Source organism: Podarcis tiliguerta, assembly GCF_965153285.1.
Source record: "Podarcis tiliguerta genome assembly, chromosome: 14".
NCBI lineage: Eukaryota > Metazoa > Chordata > Lepidosauria > Squamata > Lacertidae > Podarcis > Podarcis tiliguerta.
In genome coordinates this window covers 44,256,552-44,284,188 of record NC_139547.1, presented here as the reverse complement: position 1 = coordinate 44,284,188, position 27,637 = coordinate 44,256,552, and the positions used below count along the sequence as shown (strand labels likewise).

Below are 27,637 nucleotides of genomic sequence, written 5' to 3'. Positions count from 1 at the left end.
AGGCAAAAAATATATATTATTATTGTTATTATTGTACATTATATAACAGCACATTCAGTTTCTAGAGCTATACATTTTATATAACATTATTCTCCAGAGCTAGGTATTTACCAAGGGAGGAGAATATGGAGCAGGACTGAGAGAGAACGGAAAAATAATCTTGCTATTTGCTAGCTCTGCATGGCTTTAACTACAAATCATTTCAGGTTGATCTATGCAGCAGTGTCGTTTTTTAAAAAATACATATGTATATATTATTCTAGTCTCTGAGACCGGACTGTACAATTATATAACATATAGTTTAAAAAGCAATAATTTACTTAAAGATTCTTTTCTTCTTCTTTACAAATATTTACTGTGATATACATTTAGAAATTAATTCCCAGAGGAACAACCCCTTCCCTTCCGCCTGGCACCCACCCAAGCAGCAGCTAACATTTCACCCTTTCTTATTTTCTTTTTTTAAAAAAAAAACACAACAACAACCAAAAACACAACCAATCATACAAGCTGTTTTTTTTAAAAAATAAATAATACACTCAATAAATAGGTTTTGATTCTATCTCCTTTTCACCCTGTCCTCACCTGCCTATTTTTTTGTTCAACAAGCAGTGTTTCAGAGTGGTCTGCTGGGTCAAGGGGAGGGCAGTGAAACAAATCTCAATTTCGAAAGGAATCAGAGGAGACACAAAATGGCGCCTTATACTGAGCCAGGCCATTGGTCCATATAGCTCAGTATTGTCTAGACCGACTGATAGCACCTTTCTGGGATTTCAGGTCTCTCCCAGACCTACCTGGACATGTCAGGGAACAGATTCTCTGTCACTGAGCTATTGCCCTTTCTAGCATATACAAACGGAGGCTGGTTAGACATGGGACTCAGCTACACAGCTGCGAATAAAACGTTTTAAGTGCGTTGTAAAGTGCATTATACAAATGGGACACTAGATGGCGATGGTGAGCTATGGTAAATTCAATATATTTTTAAAAACGTTTTTCAAAAAAAGCATTTTTCATAAATGTTTTTTATATGTGTCTAGATTCCACCATGGACTCACCACTTCCTACTGCATGAACACTTAACAGCACTAAGGCCTGCACTAATTGGGAATACAGCCATTTCTATTGATTTCAAAGTAAGTTCCAGTTCTTCAGCTAGTTAGTGCGGTTGTCACTAGTGAACATACATAGGCGCCTTAAATGGCTTTAATGGTCGTGCCCTCAAGGAATTCTGGGAACTGTAGTCCTATGTGTGCAGACATGGCTGTAATCTTAACCCTTTCAGACTCAGGGCCAGCCTGTAGCCTAGATGTGGGGAACCGTTGGCCCTGAACTATTACTCCCATCATCCCTGGCCACTGGCCATGCTTGCTCGGGCTGATGGGAGTTGTAGTTCAGCAGCATATAGACAACCAAAGGTTTTTCACACCTGCTTCAGCTGAAAAATGCATTTCCCAATCATGATTATTTTTTTTTTACTGCATGGCAGTCAGGCTGTTGTGACTCACCTTTGATCATTAATTCAAGGATGGCCAACGTGGTGCCCTCCTGGTGTTATGGGGCTACAATTCCCACCGTCCCTCTCCATTGACTACGCTGGCTGGGGCAGAGGGGAGCTGGAGACCAATAGCCTAAGCAGGGCATCCCATCAGTTTCCCCTCCAGTAGCCCATCCTCGCTGACTAGTTCAGGACCAACGCGTCAAAGATTTTTTAAATGGAGAATGCATTATCTCCCCACAAAACGATGATTCCAGGAAGTGGGAGACCAGGGAGCTTTGACTAGGGATGGGCCAATCTACTGATTTTGGTTTCTCTCGGTTTCTCATTTCTTCCAAATCTTAAATTAAGCTCTTCACATTTCCACACCAGTTTGCGATTTGTTGGGAGTGGGGCATGTTTTCTAATACAAACATTTTTGGGTACACATTTTTGCTTAATTTACACATTTTTGCAATGCAGTCCCCCCCCCAAAATTGTGTGTTATTTTCACCAATATATGCATTTTTAGGTATAGTTTACTCCCAGGTTTGTTTGTTTGTTTGTTTGTTTGTTGGATGTACACATTACTTAGCTGAAAAACTGCATTGCAAAATTCCTAGAAGCGCAAATTTCAAGGGACAACCATGTTTTGGTTTGTCTGTTGTTTTGGGAAGTGAAAATTTGGTTGGTTTGCCTTTAAATGCAAACTGAATTGAGTTTCTCCCCCCCCCCCAAAAAAGAAAACAGCTATTGCAATCAAACTGGTGCAAAACTGGTGAAAGTTTACATTGTATGTATCCCTGGTGCATAAATTTAAGCCTCAGGGGAGACACCGCACCATTTCTCTGCCAATTCGTTTGAACTTTTAATACGTTTTGCTGTTCAATTGTTCTTTTTGAATGTTGTATTGTAAGTCTCCTAGAAAATTTATTTATCTATTTATTTAGTTTCAGTTCCGGAAGACCGCTTTCCACCATAAACAGAGAAGACAGAGTATCCCAGGATGGCTGCATTTCCATTTGTGTATTGTTTCAGATAGTGCAAATTAGCTTGATTTGCTTTTAGACGTGAACAGAGTCGAATTTTGCACCCCACACCATCCATAGCTATGACAAGCAAACTGGTGCAAAATTGGTATAAGTTAGGTATAAGAATAGTTATGCTGAGAATGTATATCTACACATTAGTCAGTTCACATTCTGTGTGGTTGGTGCCTTTCCCTAGCCTCGATTAGGCATGCCACCTTGAACTCAAACTTTTGAGGTGTCTTCACTCATTCCTCCTCCACACGTAACATGAATCTGCCAATGTTCAGGGAGTCGATGTGCTCTGGGCTCCCCATGGTTGCTAATCACATGGAAAACTTATGCCTGTGTGAATGCAACCTGCCTTTTCAGATGCTCTTCTGAACACAAGGGATGGTGACTGGGAGCGGCCGCTGAGACCACATAACACCGGTCTTGAAAGACCTACATTGGCTCACAGTACCTTTCCGAGCACAAGTCAAAGTGTTGGTGCTGGCCTTGAAAGCCCTAAATGGCCTCGGCCCAGTATACCTGAAGGAGCGTCTCCACCCCCGTCGTTCAGCCTGGACACTGAGGTCCAGCTCTGAGGGCCTTCTGGCAGTTCCCTCACTGTGAGAAGTGAGGTTACAGGGAACCAGGCAGAGGGCCTTCTCAGTAGTGGCACCCTCCTATCAGATGTCAAGGAAATACACAACTATCTGACTTTTAGAAGACATCTGAAGGCAGCCCTGTTTTGGGAAGTTTTTAATGACTGATGTTTTAAGGTATTTTTAATCCTTTGTTGAAAGCTGTCCAGAGTGGCTGGGGAAACCCATCCAGATGGGCGGGGTATAAGTAATAAATTATTATTATTATTATTATTAGGCCAGTGGTGATGGGTGAAGGTGGTCCTTCTTACCTTTGTGTGTTTGCTACACATGTGGAGGGGGAATGAGTGAGGAAATATTTTATTATATGAACAGGGTTTCTAAGGCTACAATCCGACAACATACCTACGTAGAAGATCCATTGAACTCACTGGCATTTACTTCTGCGTAGGCACGCATATCATCACACTCTTAAATGAGTTGTGATTATGCGTATTTTTATGTTAGGAACAAACCTTAAAAAGTGTAAGCTGAGCTAGGCATGGGGCACCTGTGTGTCTCTTCTTGGACCCTAACTCCCATCATCTGCAGCCAGCATGGCTGATGGTTATGGATAATGGGAGTTGGAGTCCAGCAACATCTGGAAGGTCCCAACATGACCCCAAGTCCCATCAATGAATGTGCCAGCTGTTGAACCAAGTGAAAGGAAATTCTGGATTAGTGACTCTGGAACGCTAATGCTTACTGATGGTTTTTAGGGATTGCCAGGGAGTGGGTTGCATTATACCAGCACTCTGAAGGAACCCACATGTTTCTGGAACAGCCAAGCACAGGCAACGGCGGACTTGGGGGTCTCAAATTTCAGCGGCACCCTGTGCGACGCCAGAATGTGGTCCACCTCTCTCGCTCCTAGCTAAATCATAGTTGCAGTCCCCTGAGGTTCTTGGGCAGGAGCCTAAGGCTTTCGGGAGCCATTGCAACAACATGATACAGTGCATGCAACGTTTAGGCTTGCCAATTTTTATTTTTACTTTCACCAGTCCTTCCTCCTTCTGCGCTTCCAAATGTTGTTTGGTGTGCGGGCTTTCGCAGGCAATGAAGCTACTCTCATCTCTGAGAAAAACCTTTCCACCTGCTGATCTCTGCAGATTGAGCTGTTGTAGCCCAGGGTCCAAGGAGCAGGCCCAGGCTGGCTTGTTCTCTCTGATCAGTTGGCAGCCTAAACTCACCCAGGGCCTTAGTGACCAAATTCTAATTTTAGACAGGTTTCCCTGCCCTACCCCCAACTCTGCCAACCTCCTCCTCCTCTCTGCAAGCTGTCAGGGAACATATTATGTCCTTCAACTCCTGCCAGCCTTTGCTCCCAGGCAAATTCAGCCAGGGTGAGACTCTCTCTCTCTCTCTCTCTCTCTCTCTCTCTCTCTCTCTCTCTCATGCTTTGCAATAACAGATAACGTTGGGGATTTGGGAGATCGATATTCGCTTGGAATGTGTGCCGTGCGAATTGCATTTATTGCTTATGATCCGCTCTGTGGGTCGGTCACACGCCTTCCTCCAGATGGCTGGACAAGGGACACCCACCGCGACTGGGCGAGAAGAACAGAGTGTTACTCGGAAGTAGCAAGAAGATACGGCAGAGGGGGAGAAGAAAGGAAGAGATTTACGCAGTATGGCTTTTGGTGCAAGGCCCAAGAAGCATGCTTTGGGAACAGAAAACAATCGCATCTCTTTCTCTCTTTTAAGGCACAGCCCCTTTGGAGCCCAGGAAGTTGGGGGAGTCAGGAGAATTAATCTGGTTCCATTTCGTCATCCTCTGCTGTGGTTAAAAAACAAATAAATCAGAGCATCTTTCTGTGGCAGAGGATGTTCTAATGGAGGGCATTGCAGGGGGGGTCCAGCAGGACATTGTGTGGTACCTGAAAGCAGAAAACCCAAATTGCACCATATGCACTCACACTCCCATGTCCCAAGATAAATGTAAGGAGAAACAAAAAATTGCTGAATTTGCTAAATGAGTGTTCATTTCCTTCACTTTTATGCAGAGGCAGGGAATCTATGGGATTCCAAATTTTGTTGGACTACAGCTCCTATCAGCCTCAAGAAAATGGACAATGGTCAAGGACAAAGGATGGGCAAGTCATTAGTTTTGGTTCTTCTTGGTTTCTCCTTTTTCCATTCTTAAGTTCAGTTCTCCACATTTCCACATTATTTTCCTTTTTAAAATAAATAAATAAATAAATAAAGGTCCTCATGAAGGTTCACCAGCATTTTATGGTGACTTTCTCCTAATATATCAGTATATATAATATACCGTATATTTTCCTAATACATATTCCCCTAATATATATGTATAGACACTTTTACAAAGCAATTTCCCCAAATGTAATGTATTTTTTTCATAATGGCTTAATATTTTAAAAAACTGTTTCCCCTTCCCTTCATGCTCACTGTGAGCTTGAGAAGAAGATTTCTTTTTCTGTGAGCTTGAGAAGATTTGATATCCCGCTTTATCACTACCCGAAGGAGTCTCAAAGCGGCTAACATTCTCCTTTTCCCTTCCTCCCCCGCAACAAACACTCTGTGAGGTGAGTGGGGCTGAGAGACTTCAGAGAAGTGTGACTAGCCAAAGGTCACCCAGCAGCTGCATGTGGAGGAGCGGAGACGCGAACCAGGTTCACCAGAATACGAGTCCACCACTCTTAACTCCTTGATCTGGAAGGCAGCATAACACCCCCAAATAAATACAGACATAAACTACATCTGCACACAATTCAAGCACTCTTATGCCGCCTTAACCCAGCCATGGTTCCCCCCAAAGAATCCAGGGAGCAGTGGGTTGCTAAGGGTGCTTAGAGTTGTCCGGAGGCCCCTTGCTGAGCTACAATTCCCAGCAGCCATAACAAACTACAGTTCCCAGGTTTCTTTGGGGGGAAGCCGGAATTGTTCAAAGTGGCCTAAGAGTGCTTGAGATGTATGTTGTGGATGTGACCTTAGTCTGTGTGGCACCACGTTTTAACTCTGCACATCCACATTTCCTATGATAATGTGAATGGGGGAGTTGGACTGCAGCCCCCCTCAGCCCCAGCCAGTATGGCCAATGGTCAAGGGATGTTGTGAGTGCTGTTGATGCTTTATTGTGTTTTTAATATTCTATTGGGAGCTGCCCAGAGTGGCTGGGGAGGCCCAGCCTGATGGGCGAGGTATAAAGAATACATTATTATTATTATTCCGGCAACATCTCTGGAGGGCCACAGTTTCCCAATGCCTTCCATAGGAGGAAACTGGTATGTGAGGGGACAGTATCTAATCTTTCCTGTGCCCCTGTGATCTTTCCAAAGGACCCTCTGAGAGTGGTTGTCCTACGCCTGGCCCTACTTTCAGTTTCAGGGCCTGTCTGAGGAGGGGGGACGGGACGGAGAGGGTTGGGTCATTTGAGATGAGCGGCTGGAGGAAGGGTTAAGTGCTTCTCCTCTTGATTCCTCCCTGCACCTATCTCCTCTTGCCCTGCATTACCAACACAGGATAAATAAACCACAGGGTTGAGGCTCCCATGTCGAATCTGTAACGTCTAGTACTTCTCTACAATTTTTTGAGCGTGGATTTTCTCCCTCCACTTTTGAGGACACCAGGCAAGAAAACTGAAAGCTTTTCCTAAATGAAAATTTGTTTTGTTTTTAAGAGAGAGAGAGAGACAAAAGAGCTTTGTTGCTTTTGTCGACTTTGGACTTCATTCCCTTCTAAAAAGCAATCGCTTTTATTGTTTGAAAAATAATGTTTCTTGGTAAATAGTTTTGCATGTGGGAAGTCAAACAAAAAGATTAAAAATAACCTCCCTTGCTTTCCCCTCAACAATAAAAGTGTACTATGAGCTGTAGGACTTCAAGTGCTGATCTAGTGCAGCAGAATTACATCTCCAGACAGTACATGTATATATTACATATATTAAATATAATATAATCTGTTCATTCATATTTTGAAAAACAACATGATTTTGCTACCTGATATTTTCTCCTTTTGAAATTGTATAGTGCTTAGCTTTTTAAAACAAAACAAAACAAATACCCTCATTTTCAACAGGGAACATAGAGACAAGGGGCTTGCCCAGCAGGGAACATAGAGACAAGGAGCGTGCCCACATTTCCACTTGTCCTGTGCTTAGAAAGCACGGGGCCAAGCAGTTTTCTGCTTGACCCACGCTTCCCAGGCATGGGTCTGTGCAGTTTCACCCTTGCCCCAAACCTTTCCCAGGGAAAGTGCACTCTTTAACTTTAAACCACAGCAAACAGCAATTGTGAGAAAACCTGAATTGCCGTCTGCTCCAACTGATTGCTAAAGAGCTGTTGTCCCTGGGATAGCGTTGTAGGACAAGAGGGATGAGCCTTAGATCATATCACTCTGGATGCAATGATACTCCTCCCGCACAGAGCCTCAAACTCACAATGGTTGGGTTTCTAAGCTTGTGGTGCCGCCATATTGAATCTGCCCTTCAATATGTTCTCTTAACAGCTTTGTTAACACTGGATGTTCACAACACTTGGAGGCTGGCTAGGGTTTCTCAGACCATGCCATTCAGTGGTTATTGCGATTAAACCTTGGGATTTTTTTTTGGTTTTTTTTAAAAAAAACGCACAACAAAAACAACACCCTAAAAACCATTCTAGCTCTCAGGCATTCCTATGGCACTTGCATTGTTCTGCATAATTTGAATTGGGTTTCGTTGAGGAGGGAAAGAGACCGGGGCAGGGGGAGAGACACCATCGAAAGCAGTTACAGGGGCCCTGGGTCATATTTCCGACTCCCTTCTGTAGGATCTTTGATCCAGAGCTACGGTGGCCTGCAGCGTCTCAAATTCAGGCTGGTTGTCTGAGCCTGGGTCGTCCAAACCTCTGCTGTCGTCATCCTCCTCCTCCTCCTCCTCTTCCTCCTCATCGCGGCTCATGAAGGCAAGCTCGTTCTCGTAGCAGAAAGAGTTGGTGCTGGGGAGGAGGAATTTGTTTTCCATCAGGTCCTTGGCACTGCAGCATGGGGTCGACGGGACCTCATACGTCTTGTGGAAGTGAGAGTAGTCAACTTTGTACTGACATTTCTCCTCAAACAAGACGGGCTCAAAGCGGTGGCCCCACAATATCTCGCTGGACAGGTAGGAGCTCCGGGCTTGTGTCGTCATGGCGGTAGCTTCCACCATGCCCTCAAGGATAACCACGATTTCAAAGTCGTCCGTTTCCAGGTCCTGCCGGCTAATCCCAAACAGAGGGCTCTCTTCGTTGATCTCGTGGAGGATGGTAAGCGGAGACACTAAGAAAATACGGTCCAAGCCTTTGTCGAACCCAACGTCGATATCTATTTGGTCAAGTGGGATGTATTCCCCCTCTTCGGTGATCCTGGACTTTATTAGCTGAGCTCTGACATGAGCCTCAACAATGTGACTTTTCCGCAGGTTCCCCACTCTCCACATCAGGCAAAGCTTGCCGTCCCTCATGGCTATGACCGCGTGATGGCTGAAGAGTAAGGTTTCGGCCCTCTTCTTGGGCCTAGCCATTTTTGCCATGATGGCGCCAATCATGAAAGAGTCTATGATACACCCCACGATGGACTGGAGGACCACCATGAAAACAGCAAGCGGGCACTCCTCCGTGACGCACCGGAACCCGTAGCCTATCGTGGTCTGTGTCTCAATGGAGAACAGAAAAGCGGCCACGAAGCCATTCACTTGGAGGAGGCAAGGGGTGAAGGTTTCGTCCTTGACTGGCTTCTCAATATCTCCGTGGACAAGCGCTATGAGCCAAAAAATAAGACCAAACAACAACCAGGACACCAGAAAGGCAAGGGAGAAGAGCAGCAGCATATATCTCCAGCGGATGTCCACACACGTAGTGAACATGTCCGCAATGTACCTCTGAGGTTTGTCATCCATGTTGGTAAACTCAACATTGCATTGTCCGTTCTTCTTAACAAACCGGTTCCGGCATTTCCTCCTTGTGTGGATCTTACCGTTGCCAAAGCCATTCACTCCCGGCATGGTGGTTAAAGTCAACCCGTCTTCCTCAGAAGATACGATGCTGTAAGGGTTAACTCTACCTGCACTCATCCCTGAGTCGAGCAGCAGTGGGGCAGAAGGGTCTCTGGACTCTTTTGGGGGGTGTTGCCCTCGGCTCCCTCCCAGTCTTGACCCTATGGAAGAGAGGAAGGAGCCCTTAGATTTTGAAGTGCTGCAGACAGATAGATCTAAGTGGAGGTTCTGCAATGAGAAAACAAAGACACATGGGTTATCTCTCAGAAACGAGAAGTTGTGATAGCCGCTCCAGGAATTTGCTTAAAAGGTAAGGTAGATAAAATAAAATCATATTTCAAACTTAACAAGGTTCAAGTTTCTCTCTGGTTTTGTCCATGGGCAGGAAAAGCAGGTAGGGTTGTCTCCAGCTAAGGTCTACATCATGGGTAGGCAAACTAAGGCCTGGGGGCCGGATCTGGCCCAATCGCCTTCTAAATCCTGCCTGTGGATGCCCCAGGAATCAGCGTGTTTTTACATGAATAGAATGTGTCCTTTTATTTAAAATTCATCCCTGGGTTATTTGCAGGGCATAGGAATTCATTCATATTTTTTTTCAAAATATAGTCCAGCTCCCCACAAGTGGGGACAGTGGACCGGCCCCCTGCTGAAAACGTTTGCTGACCCCTGGTCTACCTAGACATGAATTGACCTAAGGTAGCCACGCCTGTTATCTTCAGGAGGCCTACTCTGAGTAGGACTAGCACTGTTTACAGCTCAACATTTTGAAACCGAGCGCAGAATTATGCATCCCCAGAATCTCAGCTTGCATCAATTAGAAAAGATATAATTATTATTAATAATAATAATTTTATTATTTATACACTGCCCATGTGGCTGGGTTTCCTCAGCCACTCTGGGCTGCGGAATCAAGATACTAGCCCTCATGGGGATTCCTTCAAATAACAATTGTTGGTACTTAGCTTCAACAGTGCTACAGCATCAGACACTCTCAAAGCATTCAGATAGATGAAATGGATGGTGAAACATTAGAAGTAGTATACACTGTGTAAAGTGACTACTATTTCAGGAAGACTGACCACTTTTTAAAAACTTTAGAAGCACTGAGTGTGCATTTGTTCCATTGAAGGTGCATTTCATCCCCTTTAATAATAATAAAAAAATAAGGATTGTTTCTGAAGTGTTGAAGAATCTGTGGCCTTTTAAATGTGTTTGTGGGAGGTGGGGTTATTGGTTTCTTTGCTTTTTTTCATTATGAAATTTGTGTTCTCATTTTGCATCTAGCTGGGAGTGTCAAGGAAGCATAATGGAGAGTGGAGGGGCGATATACATGGAATTTGCAAGAGCACAACAGAGCAGAGAACAGAATAAGTGGTCCTTTTCGTGACAAGGCGAGGCCCATCGAGCAACCGCATTTGCAAAATGCACCTTGGAGCCACGATGTTGACGACATGCCTCCGAGCTTCCTGATCTGGGTGTGTTGTTGCTTTGAATCTCACAGCTAGACTGGTCAATAGAGTCGATTGCTGTAATCACTGCCATGGCCAGGGGGGAGAGATGTAACGAAAACACTCTTGTGGTCACGTTGAGGGGCTCTATGTCAGCTGGCGAGACCGGCCTCATACCACTCGCTGAGCAGTGCAGAAACCGGAAGGCCAAATCAGTTCACAGAGCAAACAAAGGATCTCGGGAACAGAAGGACGTGTCAGATATCGAGTCTGAGCATGAGTCCATCTAGCCGAGTATTGTCTGCTTAAGAGGGTAGCCAATGTGATATCCTCCAGACATTGTTAGACTACAGCTCCCATCAGCCCCAGCCAGCATGGCTGATGGTCAGGGATGATGGGAAGTGCAGCCTCCAGGGTCATCTGGAGGTTGCCATGTTGGTTAACCCTAGTCTTCAGGGGCATCTTGCCCATAGAGGCAAGTGGCGCTGGGTGCCAGGGCGCCAAGTTCTGGAGGGCGCCAGGGAAGAGGCGGAGGGTGGACGCGGCGCCTCCTAGCACCAGCTTGCTGCCCTCGCCCACCTCTGCCATGCCACGCTGAAGCAGCGTCATGCCCAGAGCCTCCGCCTGCCATGGCCATCGTGGCACAGGTGCCAGGGAACAGGCAGACACTGGGCGCAGCACCTCCCGGCATCAGCTCGCCGCCCTCGCTGAAGCAGCACCATGCCCGGAGCCTCTGCCTCTTCCCCACTGGAGGAGCTGCCCTCCAGCTGCTACCCCCCTCCTCCAGCCCCGCGAAGCTGACACGAGTGCCGTAAAAAGGGCGGCAACTCTGCAAAACGGGGGGGGGGGGTGGCGCCGGAGGGATCATTGCACCATGGCCCTGCTGGCAGTGACTCTTCCGGGTTTTGAACAGCCCTACCTGGGAATATCAGGGGCTGAACCTGGGCTCTTGGGCATGCAAAACACATGCTTTACCAGTGATCTGCATGATCTCCTTGCCCGATCCCATGCTCTCCACCCCCAGCTCATCCGATGAAGCACCAAACGTCTTCGCAGCTAAACTGCCAACTCTTCAATCCCCGACATTTCCAGAATGAGATAGCAAAGTCCGCTATGTGACAACAAGCTGAGGCCCTTCTGGCGGTTCCCTCATTGCAAGAAGCAAAGCTACAGCGCACCAGGCAGAGGGCCTTCTCAGTAGTGGCGCCCACCCTGTGGGACACCCTCCCAGCAGATGTCAAAGAGATAAACAACTACCTGACTTTCAGAAGACATCTGAAGGCAGTCCTGCTCAGGGAAGTTTTTAATGTGTGACAATTTAGTGTATTTCTTGTCTTTGTTGGAAGCTGCCCAGAGTGGCTGGGGAAACCCAGCCAGATGGGCGGGGTACAAATAATAAATTATAATAATAATAATAATAACCTGAAGCACTGCTGTTAATCAGTGTAGACAGTACTGACCTAGATGGACTGAAGTGCTAGCTGCTTCCTTTGCTCCCATATTTGTATGTTGTTGCAATCACTTTTTCTCCAAACAGCTCAGAGCAGCTTCTGTCTGGTTCCCATTCAGCCTCCAATCAAGGCAGCTAACTAAGCTAGAACCTGCTTAACTTCAGCTGAAGAGCAGTGTTCTGTACCTGCAGACCGCCCTCTGAACCATTAACACACCTGGAAACTTCCTGAATTATCTCAGCAGGCATGTGGGACCTGAGGAAGGGGTGTGGCTCAGTGATTAAAAGTTTGCTTTGCATGCAGAAGGTCCTGTCCTCAATCCTCAGCAGGCAGGGCTGGGAATGTCCCCCAAATGAAACCTTGGAGGGGCTCTGGTAGTCAGTGCCAACATGACTGTGCTAGATAGAGGAATGTTCTGACTCGGTTTCAGTCAGCTTCCTGTGTTCCTCCCAACCCAGAACGAAACACATAATCTTGCACTCCTGTCGGATTTGCTACGAACTACGTAGGCATTAGAAGACAGGCCCCTGTTGTGTTAGAACAATCCTGCGTGGCTTACATGAATTTCCTACAGAATTTGCCGATCGGCACTTTAAGAATGGGACCAGAACGCACCTGGAAGATGCTTAAAGGTCTCCTTGATTCTTGGATTTGGTTCCCTGCAGCTGGTTTGGCCAGGAAAAAGAGAGAGCGCAAGAGGAGCTTTAATTGAATTTCTAGCTTATCCCTAGAAGACCCCGTAATCTCTTTAAATACAGCCTCTTGTCAATTTCCTTTCATCTGCTGTCGGTGGTTCTGTCGGTGTTATGAAATTCATAACAAGGGAAGGGTCTGGATAGAGACTTAGAAGGCTGTGTTAAGGCCATTGGCCTATTTAGCTCCGTATTGTCCCACACTGACAAACAGCAGTCCCCCCTCCCTGGGGTTTCAGACAGGTAACATTACCAGCTATACCTGGAGGTGCCAAGAATAGAACTTGAGGTCATCAGCATGCAAAGAAGATGATCTCCCACTGAGCTGACAGGCCTTTCCCATAAAGCCTTTCATTGGGTGGACAACTCAAAACTGGGCAAGGAATTTATCCTCCCTTCTCTCACCTGTTACCAGAACAAGCATAAATAACCAATTACCTGCCCAGTGTTGATTTCAATTAGTTCCCAGCATGGGTCCAAGGGCTTTAGAATACCTGTTTTGTGGTTTTGGCTGACCCGTTTAATTTTTAAAAAATTGTTTCTGCAAATCAAAGCACATATATCTGGGGTCACCAAACTTTTTGGGCCAGTGAGTTCCTTTGGGATTTTGAGGGAAATGCAATGGGAGCTAATCAGGAGTGCCCTTTAGCAGCCTTGCCTGAGAAACCAGCAACAGCTGTATTTAGATCAGATTAAACCAGCCACTGCATTGATAACCTTGAGACTGGACTACCGCAATGAACTCTATGTGGGGCTGGCCTAGAAACTCCATCTAGAGCAGAATGTGTCAAAAAAAGAACTGCAGGTGTGGACCCTCAAAGTGTCCCTATTTTCCAGGGATGTCCTTGATTTACAGAAGCTGTCCCGGTTTCTGATTTGATCCCAGAACACCCCACTTTTCCTTAGGACGTCCCTATTTTCACTGGAGAAATGTTGGAGGGTACGGAGTTATCCGACCCCCGAGCCGTCTGAAGACAATCCTGTATAGGGAAGTGGGTTTTTTTATTGTTTATTGTTTTATTATGTTTTTTAAATATGTTGGAAGCTGCCAAGTGGCTGGGGCAACTTAGTAAGATGTGTGGGGTATCAATAGTAAAATTATCATTATGGAATGGGACGTCCCTAGTTTCACCAGAGAAATGTTGGGGGGCATGTTATGTGATATCTCTGGCAAAACAGCTGCACTGCTGCCCGTATGCTACAGGGCCTAGTCGGAGGTTCTTGTACTAATATACAAAGCCCTAAAGAACTTGGGTCCAGTGGCGTAGTGTGGGTTGTCAGCACCCGGGCCAAGGCAAGTAATTTGCGCCCCCTAACCCGTGGATTTGCGCCCCCTAACCCATGGATTTGCGCCCCCTAACCCTAACCCTTGCTCCCCACCATCTCGCACCCCAACAGTGGAGAAAAACAGCATCTACAACAGGCTCCTGTGAGCTGTTATTAAAAATAACAAGAGAGTATATATTTGTACTTTTCCTCTGTTCAGAATGGAAGAGTGAATGTGGGGTCCAATGCTAGAATCAATTCAATGTGGGCATGTCTGAATGTGTTGGAGGTAGGAGAGGCCGAGGAAGTACAAGGAACTAAGCAGGGACAGCAAACAGCCTCTCGTTCAGTGACGATTTTTGAGGTGGTGTTTATCTTTATTTATTTCACATCATTTGCATACCACTCGACTGTAATGAAACCACTTAGGTGGTTAAAATGTCGCTGGATGAGCTTTTGATGTCTTTTGTAATGTTCATTGTTCCGTTCCCCGCCCCCCGCCCCGCAATTTTTAATTACATTTGTGTTTTGTGTTTTACCCTGTCAAGTCACTTTGAGGCTTTTTATATTGCATAAAGCGACTGATTAACGATGGATAATGATAATGATTAGGGCTTTTCCCCCCCCAGGTGGGTGCCGTTGTTGCCATTATAAGAGAACAAGGGAGACCTTCGTGGTCAGTTCCGACGCCTCTTTTTCTAGAAAAATAACACTGAGGATGATGATGGTGATGATTTACCTATTTGTAGAGAATCCAGCTTGAGGCTGGATTTGATACTTTGAATTCTGATGTGAACCAACCTAATCACATTTCCCTCCCTGCGCTATTGTGCTGATTGGAAAATATCCACCGGCTTTCTCACCTCCCAAATATCCTGAGGTGTTTTTTGGTGCAAATAACAAAAGTGCCAAGATCCCTTTATAAAAACCCACCTATCTCGAGGAAGAAATACATTTAGGAAGGGGCTACGGTCTGCTTCCCTTTGATGTGCATCAAGGCAACACTCTTCCCAAAGAGTTTGGGCAAAGCACCAGTTGCAAAGGGAAAGGGAGGGAGGAATTAGTGACCTCCAACAAACTAGAGCTGCTTTATCTGATGAGTTTATTACTTAAAGCAGGGAGGTGGGGAGGGGGAGAGATTACGTAACTATGTGGCTGTTCTTCCCTCCTGGAGGGATCATCAGCCTACCCGTTCAATTAATCCTTCCTAATTCACTGCCCTTGGGGACCTTCGGCAGAAAACAACAGAAATCGCTTTCTGCTTTAGGCCAGTGCTTGCTTGGGAGCTGGGCAAGCTGCAGGTTCAGTGGCCTCCTGGCAAAGACCCCCCAGCTCTTTTGGGCAAACAGTGTCCAGCGGCTCTGGGAGCTTTCTGAGGGGCCGGGGCAGCAGGAGGCTGAAATCACATGCGCAAAAGGCGTAATGATTGCAGCGGAAACTTGCAATTGCAGATGCCACAAAGGGATACAGAGGGGGAAATTACTGAACACTCAACACAGGGACAGGAAACCCTTTTCGGCCTGAAGTCCGTGATCCTTTCTGGATTACCCTCTAAGGGCCATGTCCCAGTTGTGGGCGTGGTCAGGTGTGAAGATGGGCGGAGCGACGAGTTCGAATTTTACCATTGTGCAGAAGGCTGGTTTCTGCACATGCTCACTAACCCCTCTCTTAGACCCTCCAACATGTCAAAGGGAAAAACTGGGAGGCCATCTTCTGGGACACCATCGTCCCTTTTTTCCTCATAAGAGGAAAGCGGCCATTTTGGGTGATGCAATCTCGCACGATTTTGTGACAGAAACTTGCTTTTCTTAGGCACAAAAAGTGAGATCGCGGGCCCAGAAAAAAAGCTCTTTCTCTGGGGGGAAATTGCATCGCAAAATCAACCTGCAAACACATTTTAGAAACCACAAATCATCAATTTTGACAAAAAAGAAAAGAAAAGCAGAGCATCCTTATGCTAAACGTTTTAATTCTGAGAACTGCAGCCTGTCAGGTATTGATAAATGCCGACAGATCCAACAATGTTAGAAGAAAGGAAGAACTTCTGGATGTAAACTCTGAGCATATCAACACCTTATGGCTTCAAGCTAGAGTACCAGCATCTCTTAGCTTCAGTGGCTTCAAAGGCCTTTTGAGCAGTCCATTCTCAAAGCTCTGTAACAGCCTCCTTGGAAACGGCATAATTTTTATCAGAGCAACTGATGAAAGCAGAAGCCAAAATATTTTGCTTTAAGAATTTAACATTTCTGTTTTGTTAGTCACTGCAAAATGCATAACTACACACGTACACCACCACCAAAGAGCAGGTACATATTTCAACACACAGTATACTAGGGTTTTAATAAGCCGAGGCATAGTTTACTGGACGTAAGCTCCTTTGAACTCTGTGGGGTTTACTCCTAGTCACACAGAGGCGACTTGGAGAACACACTTGGCTTTAACAAAAGCTCTTCAGCCAGCTGGAATATAACTTTTAGCTTCCACTTAGACGTGCAAATCATCTTGCACTGAAGTGTCACCATTTAAACCGCTAGTGTGAAGAAAGGACCCCATCAAAGAAAAGGGAAGGAGTACCCAGCTTCTGCTTATTTTTGTTTCCTTTCCCAACCCGCTCTATGCTAAACCATCACTAACAAAGCCTTCTTGTTGCCTCATTCACCTTTGTGACCCCGCCCACTTTTGCCTCTTGCCCCACCCACCGCCAGCATGCGGCCTCTTTAAGGTTGCTAAGATGGAAATGTAGCCCACGATCCAAGAAAGCTTCCCCCGGTTTAAGAGAGTAACTTTACACCAGGGATAATGAACATTGTGCCCTCCAGATATGATGGACTAAAACTTCTAGCCAGCATGGGTAATGGTCAGGCATGATGGGACTTGTAATCCAAAACAAAAGGAGATAAAATTACATACTATTTTGCACATAGCTCGGGGTGGAAGACCTGTGGCTATCCAAATAAATAAATAATAATAATAATAATAATAATAATAATAATAATAATAATAATTTATTATTTGTACTCCACCCATCTGGCTAAACTTCCCCAGCCACTCTGAGCGGCTTCCAACTAAATATTAAAATACAGTAATGCACTAGACATTAAAAGCTTGCAAAACTACAGCTCCATATATTCTTGACCCTTGGCTATGCTGGCCGGGGCTGTTCAGAATTGGGAGTCCATCAACATCTGGAAGGCCATTGACATGGTAGTGAACAACCCTATCATAATAAACTTGCCCCCAGATAAAGAACAAAACCCTTTTTTTGTTCAGCAAAACAGCTCATATAAGGTTCTTATTTTGATTTAGCATATTTTTTGCTCTATAAGACGCACCAGACCACAAGACTCACCTAGTTTTTGGAGGAGGAAAACAAGAAAAAAAATATTCTGAATCTCAGAAGCCAGAACAGCAAGAGGGATCGCTGCACAGTGAAAGCAGCAATCCCTCTTGCTGTTCTGGCTTCTGGGATAGCTGCGCAGCCTGCATTCGCTCCACAAGACGCACACACATTTCCCCTTACTTTTTAGGAGGGAAAAAGTGAGTCTTATAGATCAAAAAATACGGTAACTCTTTCCCTCAGTACCTTACATTATGAGTAGTAATAATTACGGCAGCATATTCAGTGTTGGAAACACTTCGTTGTTTGAGTTCCCCTTAAAAACAGCTGAAGGTAAGGATTGCAGCTGAGAGAATACGACTCTGCCTAGGGCCCCCCTTTTTGATGTTATCGTTCCTCTTGCAATAACCAGGAGTATTTCTTCCCTACTCCTCCACAGTGGTATCACATGACATCGAAAACCTGCGTCGGATCCCTAAAGATCTCTCTTGCTGTGCACATAGCCAGGAGCTAAATCCAGCCTTATTAGGAACAGAGAGGAAGCGGTCTTTTACTGAGTCAGGCCACGGGTCCAGCTAGCTCAGTATTTTCTGCACAGATTGACAGCAGCTCTCTAGAACAGCCTTTCTCAACCTTGGGCCCCAAATGTTGTTGAACTACAACTCCCATCATCCCTGGTCCCTGCTCCTGCCAGCTAGGGATGATGGGAGTTGTAGTCCAGCAGCTGGCAACCCAAGGTTGAGAAAGGCTGCTTTAGGATTTTGCACAGGGGTCTCCCCTGGTTCTACCTGGAGGTGTCAGGTATTGAATCTGGGGCCACCTGCATAAAAAGAAGAGGTCACTGCACTATCTCTTTCCCCCTTGGTGAGTGGATGTGGCTTTTGTAAAACAGGATCCACCCAATTCCTCTTTAGGATTGGGCAGGATGGGCAAAGCACTGTGGGGTGGGCAACTTGTGGTCCCTGGGATGCTTTGGCCAATAGTCAGGGATTATGGGACTTGTAGTCCAACAACTTCTGGAGGGCCACAGGCTTCCCATCCCCATGTATACACAAAGGAGCGCCTCCACCCCCATCGTTCTGCCCAGACACTGAGGTCCAGTTCCGAGGGCCTTCTGGTGGTTCCCTCACTGAGCGAAGTGAAGCTACAGGGAACCAGGCAGAGGGCCTCCTCGGTAGTGGCACCTTCCCTGTGGAATGCCCTTCCGTCAGATGTCAAGGAAATAAACAACTATCTGACTTTTAGAAGACATCTGAACAATGGTACCTTGGGTTACATATACTTCAGGTTACATACGCTTCAGGTTACAGACTCCGCTAACTCAGAAATAGTACCTTGGGTTAAGAACTTTGCTTCAGGATGAGAACAGAAATTGGGCTCTGGCGGTGTGGCGGCAGCAGGAGGCCCCATTAGCTAAAGTGGTGCTTCAGGTTAAGAACAGTTTCAGGTTAAGAATGGACCTTCGGAACAAATTAAGTACTTAACCCGAGGTACCACTGTACACAACTTTCCAAATACATCTGAAGGCAGGCAAGTTTTTAATGTTTAGCGTTTGCTGTGTTTTCATTCTGAGCTGTCCAGAGTGGCTAGGGTAACACAGTCAGGTGGACAGGGTATAAGTAATAAAACTGTTGTTGCTGTTAAGGAACCTCAACTCCCTCTCATTGGGAAGCCTCCTTTGATTTTGTAGGGCAAAGCTACCTCTCTATCTGCCTTATCCCTTGTACACCCTGTAGATCGCTGCGGTCTGTGCAAGAGTTTCCCCTGCCACTTCCAAAGATCTTGGAAGTCTCTTTCTGCAGTAACTCAGAGCAGGGCTTGTAGCGTGGCTGCCCCTGTTCTGTGGAACAGCATTCCTGTTGAAATGCGAGAGAAAACCTTTGCACCCAGCCGGAACACCCAGAACACAAGAACACAGGTGCCTTCCTTCTATCTGCAGGATTTAACTTCCTTCCGCAGGGCCTGTAAGACAGAGCTATTCCGCCTGGTGTTCAACTTGAACTTAGCCTGATCTTTTATTTCCCTTCCTTCCCTCCCCTTCCCTTTTCTATGAAGATTACCCGCTCTGGGATCCCACAGCTAATTCTCCCCTGGTCTCCACACTGGCCCAAATAGGACTAATTTAGCCAGCTAGCCCTAGTGACCATCTAATGTTTATTGGATGGGTTTCTCCCCTGAATTGATTTTTGAATTCTGAATTTATTGTTATTCACGTCTTAAACTGTATTTTATGCTGTTTTTTGTTGCATTAATTGTTTTAAATTTGTTGTTAGCCGCCCTGAGCCCGGTTTTTGAACCGGGAAGGGCGGGGTATAAATAAAAATTTATTATTATTGTTATCAGATCAGACCATCAGTCCAGGGGTTCAGGCAGGGAGATGTTGAGGAATGAAAACAAGACCTTCTAGACACAAAGCAGATGTTCTGACACTGAGCTACGGCGCTTTCCCTGTGGAGCAGGGTAGGGAGATGGAAACGAGAATCCCATCATATCCATCTCTCTGCTCTCTAGCTGCTTTCGATTCCTTGCTATAATGCCAAATGTTCCCAACCGCTGCCGTTGCATAATTCTTTTGCAAACATCATGTGTAGCTCTGCATGGAGGCATGTGACCCCACTGCTATCAATGCAGCCCTCCCCGGCCCATGTCCCCAGAGGCTAATAACTTTGAAAGAGGGGCAAGTGTGAGGGTATTCAGTGAGGTCCCTTATTTATTTACCGAGGCCGCTGACTGCTTCACCTGAAACACATTTGAAAGGGGGAAATGGTGAAGAAATTCTGATTGTTCCAAATTGCTTGGGAAACAAGCAATCAAATGTACTAGTCTCCTCCTCGCTCAATTCCCTTTCAACGCTCCCCGTTCTGGATGTTTTGGAGGGAGAGAAAGGTGATGAGCAAAAGCAATTAGTCATCAAGTATGAGCCTTTAAGAGGAAAATTTCACCAGCAAACTTGGAATATGTTAGAAATGAACAAGTTAGAATGTGAAGGGTGCAATTTGTCTAGTTTATATCAATCCCATCATATCAACTCCCTCTTCCTAACCTCTGTCAGACTCAGCTGAAGGTAAGATCATAGATTCATTCTGCACTATACATTTAAAGTCACATCGTTCCACTATAAGCAGCCATGGCTTCCTGCAAAAAATATTCTGGGAACTGTAGTTTGTTCAGGGAGTTGAGAGTTCTTAGGAAACCCCTATTCCCCTCCCTGGGAGAAGGAATTGATTGCTGAATCACTCTGGGATGAACCTCAGACCAAAAAAGGTCCCTCACCCCGGGCTTAAAGAGTCAAGCACAAAGATTGCCTCTTCAAAGGATCCAGCTGTTCAAAGTGCAATGACAGGGATATTTCCATTTGTAACTTAGGTGTTGTTTCTGTTCTTGTTCAGGTTAACTAGGCAAAAGGGAGATGGGAACCAGGTAGCGTTGCAGAATCCTCACTGAACCAGCACCTTCTCTGATTGAGCGCGTAGCTTTGAATGAGTTTTCCTCTGTATGTTTGGTTGAATGTCTCCCTGCTACGTACAAGGCCCGACCAGAGAGTGACAAAAACCTCTCTGTTCCTTTCTCCTCAAGTTTCTTCAGTTAAGTGGTATCAGGAGTTTTCTTTCTGGACACCATCTGTGTTATTTAAGTGACTTTGCTAGCACCCACTTAGACTGCGGGGGGGGGGGGACATTAAGTTGGAAATGCAACCAGCTTAGGTACAGTGGTACCTCGGGTTAAGTACTTAATTCGTTCTTAACCTGAAACTGTACTTAACCTGAAGCACCGCTTTAGCTAATGGGGCCTCCTGCTGCGCCGTCAGAGCACGATTTCTGTTCTCATCCTGAAGCAAAGTTCTTAACCTGAAGCACTATTTCTGGGTTAGCGGAGTCTGTAACCTGAAGTGTATGTAACCTGAGGTGCCGCTGTAACAAAAAAGCTATATGGGGACATTAATCCCTACCTCCCACTACTTCACATATATATATGCCATTCTCTCTGCAACAGCACCATCAAGCAAGAGCTTCTCCATGTGAAACGGCTATCGGAGACTAAAAATGAACTGATTGGTTGAGTTTGCCCATGAGGAATAGTTCAGTTGGTAGAGCATGAGACTCTTAATCTCAGGGTTGTGGGTTCGAGCCCCATATTGGGCAAAAAAACAACAACCCTGCATTGCAGAGGGTTGGGGCATGGCCAAACTTGGCCCTCCAGCTGTTTTGGGACTACAATTCCCATCATCCCTGACCACTGGTCCTGTTAGCTAGGGATGATGGGAGTTGTAGTCCCAAAACAGCTGTAGGGCCAAGTTTGGCCATGCCTGGACTAGAAGAAGAGAAGAAGAAGAGTTTGGATTTGATATCCCGCCTTTCACTCCCTTTAAGGAGTCTCAAAGTGGCTAACATTCTCCTTTTCCCTTCCTCCCCCACAACAAACACTCTGTGAGGGGAGTGGGGCTGAGAGACTTCAGAGAAGTGTGACTGGCCCAAGGTCACCCAGCAGCTGCATGTGGAGGAGCGGAGACGCGAACCCGGTTCCCCAGATTACGAATCCACCGCTCTTAACCACTACACCACACTGGCTAGATGATCCTCGTGGTCCCCTCTAACTCTACAATTGAATGATTCATTCTTCCCTTCTTAATTCCAGATTGCACCATTTCTGCATCAGTTTGTGAATGGCTTTTTAAGAGCTTGCATGAAAATTTGTACTTGCTCTTGTGCCCATTTCTCTTAACATCAACGTTGCTGGACACAATTTTGCTCGAGAGACATTTTTGCAAGCAGCATCCCCTAATACAATGCATTTCTGTGTACTTTTCACTAATTAATTCCACTCATTTTGTAAACCACTGTGAGGTTTTATTTTTTATTTTTACATTCGAGTGGTTATACAAACTGTATGTAATAAATAATAAAAAATAAATAAATACACATTGTGTGCGTTTTCCTTGTATATTTGCACTTTCATGCACATTTTATGGTTGGAGAACCCTGCCTTCATATGCATCCTGGGAGCTGTAGTTTACCCTTCACAGAACTATAGTTCCCAGGACCCTTAACAAACTGCAGTTCATGGGGTTTTATGGGGAAAGTGATGTGCTTTAAATATATGATGTGTAAAGAGCCTGCATTGCAAAATTCAGAAAAGTGTGAAGGATAGTTGCATTTTGGTTCATATTTTGTTGTTGTTATCATCAACAACATTTCCATACCACCCTTTATCTGAGGAACACAGGGCAGTTTTACAATATAAAAATGCAAAAATACATAAATTTAAAAGGTCATAGATTGCCAAAGGCCTGGGAGATGAGGAATGTTTTCACCTGGTGCATATAAATGGTTTGGGAAGTGCAGATGACATGAGATTGTATTGAAATGGGAATCAAAGGGATACAAAATCTCTTTCCCTATCGTAGAGGAAAAGCAATAAGCACAACTTCCATAGCACCCCCAAATCAGCTCCAACATCTATTTTCAACTGAAAGAAGTGTCTCATTTGCTTGCAGCATCAAGTGATGACCGCAACATTAAATGGTGTCTCACATCATTGAGTTGACTGTAGGATAGACTCAGATGCTTCCATCTCCAAAGGTGAGACGGGTGTCTTCAGAGGTCAGGGCCTTCTCGGCACCGGCCCCCAGACTATCAACAGAACAGGCTCCCCAGTCCCAACCATCATGCTTCTACATTGCAATCTTTTCCATGACGGTTAAAAACATCTCATTGGATATGCCCAAGCTTTTGACAACATCTATTTAGCAGTTCATCTGTGAAATCCATCCTTTATTTGCTCTTTAATTGGCTCCGGTTTCTATTTTGTTGTTGTTTTTATTGCAACGCAATGTGTTCTTAAACTATTTACTGCCATCTGCCCCCGGGGTGCCGGGTGGAAAACTCACAGAAAAGTGGGAGATAACTGCTTTAAAACTAAGTAAATAAATGTGTGGATCAGCTCTCGCATACATCACAAAAGCCTCTGGGGAAAAAAGGGTGTTGGTGCACTGCAAATTGCAGGCGTACACACACACATACACCACACACAGAGAGTTAAATGTAATCCAGCCTCTGGAAATGGCTTACTGCTTCCACAAACTGACAGAGCCCCTCCATATGCATAAGCAAAGGAGGCACAGGAACCTGGCAGAGCCTCAGATCAGCTGCCTTTTGTCAAGATGGTTGCTGTCAGCAGGTAGCAGCGAACCTGCCGATTCCAATTTGAAATCACTCGCTGCTCAATTGCAAATGTAATTTGCAGTTTCCACATTGGCCAGAGGCCCGTCCTCACCGCAGGAGCTTGGAGGAAGCTGAGCTTGGAGGAAACAGTCTGCAAAAGCGCATGGAACGGAACGCATTGCCAGGATGCAGCCCAGCAGGACGGACCCTGAACATCAGAGGCGTAGCACGGAGGGCCGTGGTCCCAGGTGCAAATTTATGAGGGGGCGTAACCAGGCGCCCCACTACAGGCTCCCTCATCGAGGCTGGAGCCGCAGGAAGGCAAGCCAGGCCTTCAGGGCTGGGCTGGCTGTTAAGTTGTGGGTGAACATATCAGACGACACAGCGATTCTTCAAACAGCTCTTGTTTATTCACAGGTCAGAACAGAACTGAACTGAAGGGTTCAGCCAGCCTGCTTATATAGAGCTCCAGTACAACGTAACTGTAACAACTTTCTGTAACTATCCAATCACTGAACGTCACTTTCGATCCCTTATTTGCATATGTGGACCTGAACTATCTACAGTATCCCCCTGCTGGTCCAGGGTGAGAACTTCAGTACATAACACTGGCAATGGCACCTCCTTCTCCTTGTGGCTGGAGAAGGGATGCCCACCACGTGTGCCCCATCCCTGGGCTGGCCTAGAGAGAGGGAGAAGAAGGGGAGGGCATCACCACCCTGCCTGCCAAACCCACCATAGGGGGTGCAACACTTGCCTCACCCCGGCCTGCCAAGGAAATTGAAAAACATCTTTATGTATGCGACAACAGCGGCAAGAGTCTTAATAGCACAAGGATGGAAGAACGAAGAAATCCAAAGCAAAGAATTGTGGCAAGAGAAACTGATGGACTATGCGGAATTGGCGAAGTTGACACATAAACTACGTGATAAGGACAACTGTGACTTTAAAAAAAATATGGGAACCTTTTACAAAGAAACAACAAAATGAATTGGACTCCTTGGCAGGTTTTGAATAAACACTCACAAACTTTTTATTGGTAACATATAGATAGATAAATTAAGGATCTTTACAATTTTATAATATGCAGAGAATAACATGTGTTGAAAAACCACAGAGAGGAGCTGAGGGAAGTCCGGGGGGTGGTGGGAGGGTGGGGCTTTATTTCTTGGGGAGGGGAAAACGGGGAGGAAAAATGAGGATGACGTGTTTTAGATGAATTGTTATGTTGAAATTCCTAATAAAAAATATTTTAAAAACACACACACAAAACCACTTGCCTCACCCCTTGGTCCGGCAGCCTACCCAGGTGGAGGGGACCTCTTCACCCGCCAGACTTGTCTCTGCCTCTGGGCCTCCCTCCTCTCCTGCTTCTGCTTCTGGACTGCTCTCTGCCACGGACTCTCCCAGCTCACTAAACCCTGTGACCTCTTCAGCTTCGGACACCTCCCCCCCCCAGTCTACTCATTCTTCTCCCTCTAACGACTTATCATTGCCCCACCACCAACCCCCAGGCTCTTTCTTCCCTTGGGGGTTCCCCAGCTGGTGCCTCCCACCACTCCTCTGTGTCCAACCAGCCCATGACACCCAGCCTGAAACCCCAGAGAGTCGCTGCCAGTCAGTGTTGACAATATTAAGTTAGATCAGTTGTTGACCTTTTTTTTAGGATTGAAGTTGTTGACCTTTTTTTAGAGTTGGACTTATTGAGGTTTTTCTAGGATTTTACCCCCGAAACGGACCTTGGGCATGCCTGAGTTAGATGGTCCGGTGCTCTAATTCAGCATTAGACAGTTTCCTACATCCCTAAGTAGGAGTGGGAGGTCTACTCTTTGCACCAGAGCTGGGGAGTCTCAGGCTTAAGGGGCTAAGCGAAGTTGAACTGGGCTTGGACTGGGGTAGCCTTCCGAGCAGAGGACTCTTTCAAACAGAGGTCTGTTCTCTATAAAGCAGGACATGTGGCTGCAGAACTTTCTCCCTCCGGATAGCTCAGTTGGTTGGAGTGTAGTGCTGATAACGCCAAGGTCACAGGTTCAATTCCCCATACGGGACAGATGCAAATTCCTGCGTTGCAGGGGGGTTGGACGAGATGATCCTCAGGGCCCTTCCCAACTCTACAATTCTATGATTTTGGCTAACTTTCAGGACCACGCCACATCTCCAAAAAAACATACGGAGAGATGCAAATGAGCCCAGCTTGGCAGCGGCTAATAGACACAAAGGAAGTCCTTGAGAAGAGCTATCCATCTTCCCTCATTAAAAGGCATCCCGAGAGGAGAGTTAGATTAGCAGACGTGCTCAGGTATGCTGAGGAGAGATGATTTTATTGCTCACAATGAGGAGACTCTAGGTAATGAGTTGCATCGCAACCACCAAGCAGCTTTCATTGTGAGTTATGTCTGGAGTGCCCATTGAATGAGCACAGTTGCAATGGGGATGCCTTTGCAACATCTCAGTGAATGACAAATGGGGCCATCCTCTCCGTGGTTCCCATAACCATGTTATGGAGGAAGGAGAGGAGAACCAGACAAACAGCTGTTGTGTCCACTGGCGTGTTGTGTTCAGAGTAAGGATGGATGAGTCTGTCAATTTGGGGCCACGTCCACACTACATTTCATTATAATATTTTAATTCTGAGGTGGACAAGGATCCCCTAAACTCCTGGGTGCCAGAACCTCCCCATAATTCCTGGATTTAGTAAATGTTAGAATTAATCGTTTTGAATTATGGTGCTGGAGGAGACTCTTGAGAGTCCCATGGACTGCAAGAAGATCAAACCTATCCATTCTGAAGGAAATCAGCCCTGAGTGCTCACTGGAAGGACAGATCCTGAAGCTGAGCCTCCAATACTTTGGCCACCTCATGAGAAGAGAAGACTCCCTGGAAAAGACCCTGATGTTGGGAAAGATTGAGGGCACAAGGAGAAGGGGATGACAGAGGACGAGATGGTTGGACAGTGTTCTCAAAGCTACCAACATGAGTTTGACCAAAGTGCGGGAGGCAGTGGAAGACAGGAGTGCCTGGCGTGCTCTAGTCCATGGGGTCACGAAGAGTCGGACACGACTAAATGACTAAACAACAACAGAATTAATCGAGGCTTGAATAAAATTTGCCAAACATGGAATTCAGTTTATGCAAATGAACCAGCTTGGCAGTGCTAGCTGAGCAGGGGTCACTGGAGGGACAAAGGCTGGTGGTGACCAATCATTAACCCCTCAAGGAAGCCATTAAGAGGGTCAAGAGGTACTGGGCAAGGAGGGGTGGGGTTTCCTCCTCCAGCTGTGTCTTAGTGGGCAAAGGCTTTATTATTTCAGGTTCGGATGAGGTAGGCTGGAGGGAAATCGTTTCACTACGTTAACAGCGAGAAGGAAGAGGAGGGGGAAGAACACAATGTCTGAAACAGGCTGCACAAGATATCATACGTTGGCAAAGTATGGCAGTGATCGATGTAGAATGTTTGCCTCTAATTTGATCAATGATTTTTTTAAAAAACAAACAAACCACGCTCTGTGTGTGTGACCTTTGTAGACCTGACCTCAGCTTTTGATCGTGTGGGGACAGGAAGTTAACTCTTGATACAACCTATAAATACAGACCCTTGAGTGCTCTGCTGGCTGAGATCTTTCTATTCTTTGAAATAAATACCTTTCAGGGAAGAAATATTGATCAGTTGGTGGCAGCGAGGGTGGAGGGAGAGAGTGTGCTCCTAGTCTCCTAACATCTTGTAGCATTAGCTTCCTGTTCTAATAAGTCCTGCCCAATTAGGCTACATAACACGAGTACGATCAGTTCCAATCTGCTGACTGTTTAATGTTTTGCTAGGTCCTCCGCCCCCCAAATCAGAGAAATGGAGAACTGGCTTTCTTTGAATCTTTTAAAAGGAGGATTACATACCCTCCAAGTGCACTGATTCTCCAGGGACAGATTCTCCACCCTGGCTTCTGATTTGATCCCAGAATGCCCCTATTTCCCCTGCCAATGCTACTTCTGCTCATCTCGGGGACCAAAAGGAGCCGGTGTTTGCCCCAAGAAGCAGCTGCGGCTGCGAGGGAGAATCCTGTTGCCTCTCCATCGCCTCTCCCTGGCCAACGCTGACAACGTCCTTTCTCGGGCAGCTCATAGCGGCTGTTGGAGAATAGGAGAGGAGAAGGAGAGGCTGCCACAGCCGAGGCCTAGCCTTACA

General features: G+C 46.0%; 1 protein-coding gene across 2 annotated transcripts in view; it reads right to left on the bottom strand.

Moving 5' to 3' along the window:
* Positions 1–468: 468 nt before the first annotated feature.
* The window catches only part of KCNJ12 (potassium inwardly rectifying channel subfamily J member 12), a 59,188-nt gene continuing 32,019 nt past the window's right edge, over positions 469–27,637 (bottom strand). The window contains exon 2 of one of the 2 annotated variants that reach the window (XM_083413645.1): positions 469–9,330. In XM_083413645.1, the coding sequence (XP_083269771.1) occupies positions 7,876–9,180 (1,305 nt within the window). In that variant the 5' untranslated portion in view covers positions 9,181–9,330 and the 3' untranslated portion in view covers positions 469–7,875. The remainder of the gene's footprint in view (positions 9,331–27,637) is intronic. The other variant, XM_083413644.1, reaches the window with a different exon arrangement.